This window comes from Corvus hawaiiensis, chromosome 28 (genome assembly GCF_020740725.1).
Source record: "Corvus hawaiiensis isolate bCorHaw1 chromosome 28, bCorHaw1.pri.cur, whole genome shotgun sequence".
NCBI lineage: Eukaryota > Metazoa > Chordata > Aves > Passeriformes > Corvidae > Corvus > Corvus hawaiiensis.
The window spans coordinates 6481558-6490099 of NC_063240.1; the positions used below are offsets into that span (position 1 = coordinate 6481558).

Genomic DNA, 8542 nt, shown 5'->3' on the forward strand with positions numbered 1-8542 from the left:
CGCTGCGGGCATTGGGTTCTTGTTTGGGGACAAGAGACATGCGGGATGAGCAGCAGTGGTGACAGGCTGGGAGCAGGTTGGGGGGGACACCGCAGGACAAGCCCAGGGGTGCTGTGACCCTTGCGGGGAGGGGGTGGCGGGGCTGTGCTGGTGGGGCCCAGCCGGAGTGCAGCTTGTGGCTCACATCCCTGGCCACTGGCCAGCTGCTTTTCCCAGGAGGCCCCAGGGCCGGCTGGTTCCTCCCTGGAACTGCCGACAGCACCTCCAGCCAAAGCTGGTTCTGCTCGCCCTGATTTCGGGTGGGGAGCACGCGTGGGTACCCCCAGTGCCCATGGGGCACGGGTGGCTGTGCCCAAGGTGTTGTCCCCCAGCTTGGGGTCCCCAAGCGGGGTTGGGGCAGGGGAAGGAGGAAGGGGAGCCTTTTTACCCCCTGCCCTGGTCCCTGTCCCTCGCCGGCCGGGTTTGGTCAGGATGGAAAGTCTGAACCTGCCGGTCCGGCCACAGCCGCGCCCGTAATGACAGGTTTGGAGCGGAAACTCGGACGGTGGCTTCACCTGGGAGCTGCTCCCCGGCCGAGGCCCCGGGAACACCGGCCCTGGCACTGCCCACTGCCGCACCACCCGGGACAGCGGGGGACACAGGCCTGGGCCCGCTCTGCTTTAGCTGAGATTTATTAAACTGCGTTTATTTGGGATTTAATTAACAGCAGCTGTTGGGGGAGGGTAGATCCCAGTTGTTGCCTCGTGCCTCAGTTTCCCCCTGTGCCAGCACTGCGTGTGCCGGCCCCGAGCGCTGCCCCAGCCCTGTCCTGGGTGTCATCCGTGTCCCCTGAAGCCATGGGCTGCGCTGTGCCCTGCGCCACGCTGTCCCCACACCCCACGCCGTGCCCACGCGGTGCCACGCCGTCCCCGCTGGCTATGGGCAGCCGGCAGGACGGACACGCCGGGGCAGGAGCTCCTCGCACCGGGAGAGCCGAGGGGCGCGGAGTCAGCCCGGCCACCGGGTCCCCCGAGTCCCCCCACGCCCCCAGCGCTGACACCGCTGATTTATCGCTCTCGTTAGCGCAGCCCGGGAAGCATCTGGCCGCAATTAGGGCCGGCTCAGCGTCACCCGCCTCGGTGTCCCCGGGGCCCCGCGTGTGCCCGGGGTCTCGGCGGCGCGGGGGGCCGCATCCTGCCCGTGGTGGGGGGGGGGTTATCGGCGGCCACCGGCGCTGCCTCCCCCCGCGCCGGTGACGTCAAGCGCTGACGCCGATCCGCCCCCTCAGCCGCCCGCGGGCTTGGCCGGCCGTGACGTCTGCCACCGCCACCGCCACCGCCACCGCCACTGCCACCGCCGTTAACTCCTTCCCCGGTGCCGCCTGAACCGGGCTCATGGTGCCCCCGCCTGACCCACGCTGCTGGGTCCTGCCGGAGCGACCGTCCAGTGATGGTGTGACCCCCTCTACCCCCCCCGGGGGACCGTGGGTGGCCGGAGGGAGCGGCTGTTCCCTGGGCAAACACCGGACACACCGGTGACAAACGTCGGGGCGGTGACACGGGACAGGCTGTGCCAAGGGAGGTGTGCGGACATGCAGGAACGGCCCAGCAGGGCACAGGCCGGACAAACCCTGCTGTGCCCGGGCACTGTCCGGCCACGCTGCCGGTGGAGCCGGTGGCCTGTCCCGGTCTGACCCGCACGGGTGGTGGCCTGGCTGTCCCCAGAGGTTCCCGTGAGGCCCCGTGGCGGTGCCTGGCCCGGTGTGTTTATTTATTTCTTTGTCGTACCCTTTTACAACCGGGGTCCGGCTCGGTGCCAGTGCTCAGGGATAGTGCCCGGTGCCCGGTGGCCAGTGGCCATGCCACTACCAGTGCCCAGTGCTGGTGCCCGGTGCCCATGCCAAGGCCAGTTTTGGTGCCGGTACCTGGAGTCCAGTGCCAGGTGGCCGTCCTGTGCACTGTGGCCAGTTACCGGTACCCTGTGCCCGATCCCGGTTCCCAGTCCTGATTCTCAGTAGCCAATTCCCGTGCCCGGTCCCCCATTCCCGGTGTCTGGTTCCCGTGCCCAGTTCCCGATTCCCAATGGCCAGTTCCCGTGCCCGGTGCCCGATTCCCGTTCCCGGTTCCCGTGCCCGGTTCCCGCCCCTCCCTTTGTGCCCATCATCCCCGGCGGGGCGCGCGCGCCGCGGGGCCACGTGATCGCCCCTCCCCCGCGCTGACGTCATCCCAGGGCCCCGCGCGCTGTTGTCCCGTTTACCCGCCGGTCGCCGCGGCGACGGGGACGGGGCGTGGCCGGGCGGGGGCGGGGCGCCGCCTCCGCGGGGCGGGGGCCACGCCCCGTATGCAAACGAGGGCGGGCGAGGACGTCATCTGCAGCCAATGAGGACTCGACGCGGTGAGGTCACCGCGACGGTGCCGCCTATTTAACGCGGCGCGGGGGGCGCGGCGGCGGTAGACGCGTGTGCGCGCGCGCAGGAGCGGGGCCGCGGCCGGTGCGCACCGGGCGCCTCCCCCGCCCTCCCCGCCCCGCGCTCGCCCCGGTCCTCCCCCCGCCCCGGCGCCGTTTCCCCCGCAGCCGGGCGGGGGAGGAGGATGGAAACACCCTTCTACCATGATGATGTGTTGAGCGGCCTCGGCAGCGGCTTCGCCCCGTCCTCCGGCAGCAGCGGGCTCCTCCTGCCTTTCCCCGGCGGCAGCATGATGAAGAAGGACGCGCTCGGGATGGCCTTACCGGAACAGGTGGCGGCGGCGCTGAAAGCCCCCGGCGCGGCCAGCGGCGAGGCGGCGGGGCTGCTGGGCTCGGCCGACCTGGGACTGCTCAAGCTGGCGTCCCCGGAGCTGGAGCGGCTCATCATCCAGTCCAACGGGCTGGTCACCACCACCCCGACCAGCGGCCAGTTCCTCTACCCTAAAGCGGCCGCCTCCGAGGAGCAGGAGTTCGCCGAGGGTTTCGTGAAGGCGCTGGAGGACTTGCACAAGCAGAACCAGCTGGGCGGCGGCGCGGCGGGCAGCGGCGGCGGCGCGGGCGGCGGCGGTGGGGGAGGAAGCGGCGGCGCGGGCGAGCTGCCCGCCGCCGGGATGGCCCCGGAGCCGCCGGTGTACGCCAACCTCAGCACCTACCCGGCCGTCAGCTACGCCGCCGACCCCGGCCCGTTCGCGGCGCCGCCGCCGCGGCTGCCGCCGCCGCCGCCCCCGCCGCCGCTAAAGGACGAGCCGCAGATCGTGCCGGAGGTGCCGAGCTTCGGGGAGAGCCCGCCGCTGTCCCCCATCGACATGGACACGCAGGAGCGCATCAAGGCGGAACGGAAGCGGCTGAGGAACCGCATCGCCGCCTCCAAGTGCCGCAAGAGGAAGCTGGAGCGGATCTCCCGGCTGGAGGAGAAGGTGAAGAGCCTCAAGAGCCAGAATACGGAGCTCGCCTCCACCGCCAGCCTGCTCCGCGAGCAGGTCGCCCAGCTCAAGCAGAAGGTGCTCAGCCACGTCAACAGCGGCTGCCAACTCCTGCCCCAGCACCAGCACCAGGTGCCGGCGTACTGACCCCGGGGGGGGCCCGAGCCCGGGCAAGGACCCAGGGAAGCGCTGGGGGAGCGCCCGCCCTGCCCCGGGCATGGACCGAGGGGAACGGGGGGAGCGCCCACCCCCGCCCCGGGAACGGACCGAGGGGTCCCGGGCATGGACTGAGGGGAGCGGGAGTAGCGCCCTGCTCGCCCCGGGCGCGGACTGAGGGGTCCCGAGGGGAGGAAGAAGAGCGATGATCGCCCCCGCTCCCATCTCCCCGGACACGGACTGAGGGGTTTGAGGGGAGGACCGGGACCGGCTCCGGATGGTGGGCACTGAGCACGCCCCGCTCCCCGCGCACGGACTGAGGGGGGCCCGGGCCTTCCCTCCCGGCCCTTCCGCGCCCCACACATTCCAGTCAGGTCCCAGTAAAACCCCACGACACGGAGAATTGGCCTCTCGCTGTTTGCTGCGCCGGGGAGGGACGGGATGGGACGGGAAGGGAAGGGGCGGCGCGGGCAGGAAGCGGCGCGGCCGGGTGCCATCTTGGGGCGGGGGGGGGGGGAAGCGGGGACCGGGGGGGTATGGGGAGTTTTAGGGGGGCGATGGAGGTCGGGGAGCGGGGAGTGAGTTCCCCCCCGGGGCTGGCAAAGGGGCTCTGGGAATCACTGGAGAGGGTGGAGGGCGAGGGGGTCCATGGGGTTGTTGTTATGGGGGGAGGGGGCTTTGGGGTAGCTGGGAAGGATGGAGGATGTTGTGGGAAGGGGGGTAGTGAAAGGTTGGGGTTTTGAGGGGGTTTTGGGGTTATTTGGGCTCTCTTGGGGGCAGTATGGGTATGTTTGGGCTCCCCTGGGGCTGAGGGGTCCCTATGTGGGAGGAGGTGGGTGAGGGGACCCCGCTGCTGGTCCTGGCTGTGGCTCTGCTCTGCCAGACCCTCTCCTTGTTGGGGGGTTCACCAGCACCCCCCTGTCCTGGCCTCCCCGGGGTCGCCCCAAGGCACCCAGCGAGGCCGGGCCTCCTCTGCTCCTCCCAGACTTCGGCAACAGCCTTGGGCTTCCCGGCAGCGCCACGGCTCCTCCTCCGTGTCCGCCACCTGCGGGGCCCCATCCCTGCTCCATCCCGGGGAGCAGTACCCGAGAGACCGACCCTGTGTCCCCGGAGCGTTTGGGGACGCTGCTGGCGGCAGCTCCATCCCGTTGCAGCAGCGGGATCGCCGCGCTCCCGGGGGCTGGCGGGGAGCCGGCTGTGGGGGGAGCGTGGGGTCCCTTGGAGCCCTGCCGTGGGTAGCTCCCCGGGGACCCCGCGCTCGGCGCCGGGCCCTGCCGTGGGTGGCTCCCCGGGGACGCGGGGCCAGCCGGCTGCGGTTTGCCGGAGGAAGCGCCATCCCCGCGGCGCCGTCCCGGCGCGGTTGTGCTGCGCCCCGGATGTGCCGCTCCGGCACAAAGATGGACGGGGCAGCCACCTGTCCGGCCCCGTGGCCTCAGTGTCACCAGATCCCTGTGTCCCCAAGTCCTCGCATCCTCATGTTCCCAGATCCCATTGTCTCTGCATCTTGATGGCCCCAGGTCCCTTTGTCCCCAAATCCCCGCGGTCCAACGTCCCTGGATCCCGATGTCTCTGCTTTCCCAGATCCCTCTGTCCTTAAGTCCCCACATTCCCCGATTCCTTTGTGCCCGATGTCCCCAGGTCCTTGTGTCCCCACGTGTCCCCGGAGAGCGCGGGATGCTGCCGGCAGGGCTGGTTCCCGGTGCCGGGGGGGAAATCTCACGGCCCCGGGCTGGGGGGGATTTTTTTTGGGGGGGGAGGGAGGGGGTCCTCCCGGCGCTGCGGTGCCGCCCGGTACCGACAGGGGGCACCACGGCGGGGGTGCCCCCGCCTCCCCAGGGGCGGATAAAGGCGGCGGGATCGGCACCGGCACCGGGCGGGATGGCCCGGGGCGCGCTCCGCCTGCTCTGCTGCGCCGCTGCCTTGCTCGCTGCTGCAGGTACGGGGCACCGGGGGGTCCGTGGGGTCCCGGGGGCACGTAGGATCTGCAGCACCGGGGTGCTGGGTGCTTCCCGCTGCCACCGGCAGGTGGGTCTGTGGCCTCCCCCCCCGCCCAGTTCTGGGTACCGGGAGGGGTGTCCGGCTGCTCCGGGGCACCGGGGAAGTTCCGGGAGGTGACCCACCTGTTGCCCCACGCTCTGCACTGCCGGGGTCCCGTGTCCTTTCCGGGGCTGGGATCACCGGGGGGGGGCTGCACCTGCTCCCTGGGAGTGCCAGCTGGACCTGAGCACCCTGCCCCTCCCAGACGATGCGGCTCCGGTGCTGCCAAACCGGCTGGTGCTGGAATGTGTGCCCTGGCACCGTCTCGGCACTCCCGGTGCAAAGGGCTCCCTGGTATCCCGTGCCAATATGGGCTCCCGGTCTCCAGCGTGGGCCCCCACATCCTCCCTGCACCCCAAGGGGCCTCGGTTCACCCGTCCTGGCACGCTGGGCGCTTGGGCCTGGGTTCAAAGCCACCCTGGCAAAGGGTGGCAGCTGGGTGGGGACAGCCCATCCCAGTGAGCCTGGCGGCTGTGGGGACCCCCAGCCACGCCAGGGTGCTGGCTCTGCCACGGGGCGTTTCTCTCTGGTGTCCCCCTGGGGCCAGGCTGGACTTGCTCCTCCTCTTGTGCAAACAGGATTTGGGCAGATAAGGGGCACTGCCAGCACTGCCCAGGAAACCCGATCTGTTCCACGTGGCCACCGCGGAGTCCCCACCACGCCTGGCCCTGAGAATGTCCAGTGGGTGCCACAAGGGCTGGGTTGACACGTGTCCCTGTGCCATGGCACTGCCCGCTGCTGCCACGCTGCTCTGCTCGTCCCTAGCAGTGCTGTGCCCATGCCATGACAGCTTGGGAAGCGCTTCTGACTCTGGATTTGTGGGGTCTGATATTGGCAAAATCCCAGTTTTCTGTGTGTGTGATAAAAACCACCTGGGAAATGAACCCTGTGAGGTCGGGAGCTGGGGCAGGTGCTGCTGCCCTGCCAGGACCCTGCCATGTCCTTGCTGACCAGCTGTCTCCTCCAAGGTCCAGAGCCAGGATCTGGAGGCCCACCCCAGCCTGGTGGCCCTGATTCTGCCACCAGAGTGTCTCGGAACAGCTCAGGGACAGCCGTGTCACCATCTCCACCCAGCTCAGCTGCAGCCACCAGCCAGGGGACTCACAGTGGGACTCCAGCCGGCTCTGACTCAGGAGGGGTCAATGCAGCTCCATCCAACCCACCCACGACACCAACTCCGTCTAAGACTTTGGGATCAACAGCACCTCCAGCATCTTCATCCAGCACCACCACAGCACCAACTCCATCCAAGACTTCGGGATCAACAGCACCTCCAGCATCTTCATCCAACACCACCACAGCACCAGCTCCATCTAAGACTTCGGGATCAACAGCACCTCCAGCATCTTCATCCAACCCACCCACGGCACCAACTCCATCCAAGACTTCGGGATCAACAGCACCTCCAGCATCTTCATCCAACACCACCACGGCACCATCTTCAGCCAGGACAGCAGGATCAACAACACCTTTGGCACCCTCATCCAATGCCACCACAGCACCAACTCCATCCCACACGAGCATGTCCAGATCCACAGAGCATCCATCCAACTCAACGGCAACACCAGCCCCATCTTCACCCAGACCCTCTGGGCCTGCTTCCCCCACACCCACTGTGAGCCCGGCTCCCAACAGCACCAGCACTGTCACCACCAGCTCCAGAACGAGAGCAGCTGTTGGCAGCGCAGCTGGTAACTCTGGTGAGAGCCAGGCTGGGGGGCACTGGGCAGATGGGGGACCTGGGTATGGGCACGGATCCCCCCTAGACCCCCCCACTTGGGGCTGCACCCACAGGAGGGCTCAGGGTGCAGGTCCCAAGGTGATGCCAGAGCCCCCCTGGCTGCTCCCTCCTCCTTGGGGGGTTGTTGAGGGCTCCTCTTTTCTCCCCCTGCCTCTGCCAGGGAGGGCCCTGGGCTGGTTCCCCAGGGGTGGAGGTGACACAGGAGCTGGGTGCCAGGTCTGTGGTGGGTGGGGTGGTGGCACTGGGGTGACTGGAGCCGGTCTAGAGCCTCATCTTTCTCCGTGGTGCTTGAAGGCCGGACACGAGTCTCAGCAGTGCCAGGGGGAATAACGGGGTGCCCGTCTCACCCCCACAGAGCAGCACCCCACTGAGCTGAGCCCTGGTGTGGTCGTCGTCATCTCCCTGTCCGTCTGCCTGCTGCTGGCAGGGGTGGCCGTGCTGCTGGTGCGGCTGTCCCAGCGCGGGACCCTCCCCTTCCAGCACCTGGATGAGGTGCCCATGGTGCGTGGGGGGGGCCGGGGGTGGCGAGGAGGGGGGTTTTGGGTGGGCAGCGGGTCCAGGGTGCGGTCGCTTATCCCGCTCTCTCTCTCTTCTTCCCCAGAGCAAAGTGATGGAGGGGGCCCCCGTCACTCCCCCCTCCCCCCGGTGACGCCCCGGCCGCAGCCCCCCGGGCTCCCCACGCTGCTGAATAAAGACGCTGCTGCCCTGGCTCTGGTTTCCCGTCTGCCATGTGCTCTGCAGCCTTCCCGGGGAAAACCCCCGCTCCCGGGGGAGGCCCCAGCCGCTTTCGGGGTCCCCCGCCTCGGGCTGGCGGCCCCGGGGTGTTCCCGGGCCGGCGGGGTGGGTGCGGGGGTGCGCGGCGGTGGTGCCCGGGGTGGGGGGAGCCGCGCAGCCCCCCCGGCGAGGTGGGATGGGAGGGAGCGAGCGGCCAGGCACGCACGTCGCCTTCCTTCTGCTCCGCTGCACTCGGCCGAGGCCGCGCTCGCCGCGAGGACCGGGCACCGGTAAGGGGCTGCGGGCGAGGCCGGGGGGCTGGCGGCGGCGGGGACCCCCGTGCCGGGCATCGGCAGCTCCTGGGATTGGGATGAGGCCGCTCCCAGTGCTGGCAAATTCCGGGGGGCTCGGTCCTGGGGGGCTCTGCGGGCGTAGCCGTGCAGTCGGTGTGCCCCGATTCTCGGGGACGGTGGGCAGTGGTGTCCGGGATGGATCGTTAACGTGGCACCGGTGGGTTCAGAACTTG

The 8542-nt window shown here is 69.7% G+C and overlaps 2 protein-coding genes across 2 annotated transcripts; both read left to right on the forward strand.

Annotated features, from left to right (window-relative positions):
- Nucleotides 1-2475: 2475 nt before the first annotated feature.
- JUND (JunD proto-oncogene, AP-1 transcription factor subunit) lies at nt 2476-3927 on the forward strand. The gene has a single exon (XM_048288365.1). It carries the CDS (start codon nt 2571-2573, stop codon nt 3513-3515), a length of 945 nt encoding a protein of 314 aa, XP_048144322.1. The 5' UTR covers nt 2476-2570; the 3' UTR covers nt 3516-3927.
- Nucleotides 3928-5387: 1460 nt separating this feature from the next.
- Nucleotides 5388-8012, forward strand: LOC125317719 (putative protein TPRXL). Its single transcript, XM_048287672.1, has 5 exons — nt 5388-5460; nt 6530-6541; nt 6590-7261; nt 7658-7803; nt 7904-8012. The coding sequence occupies exons 1-5, from the start codon at nt 5403-5405 to the stop codon at nt 7949-7951; spliced, it is 936 nt and encodes a 311-aa protein (XP_048143629.1). The 5' UTR covers nt 5388-5402; the 3' UTR covers nt 7952-8012.
- The last annotated feature ends 530 nt before the right edge of the window (nt 8013-8542 follow it).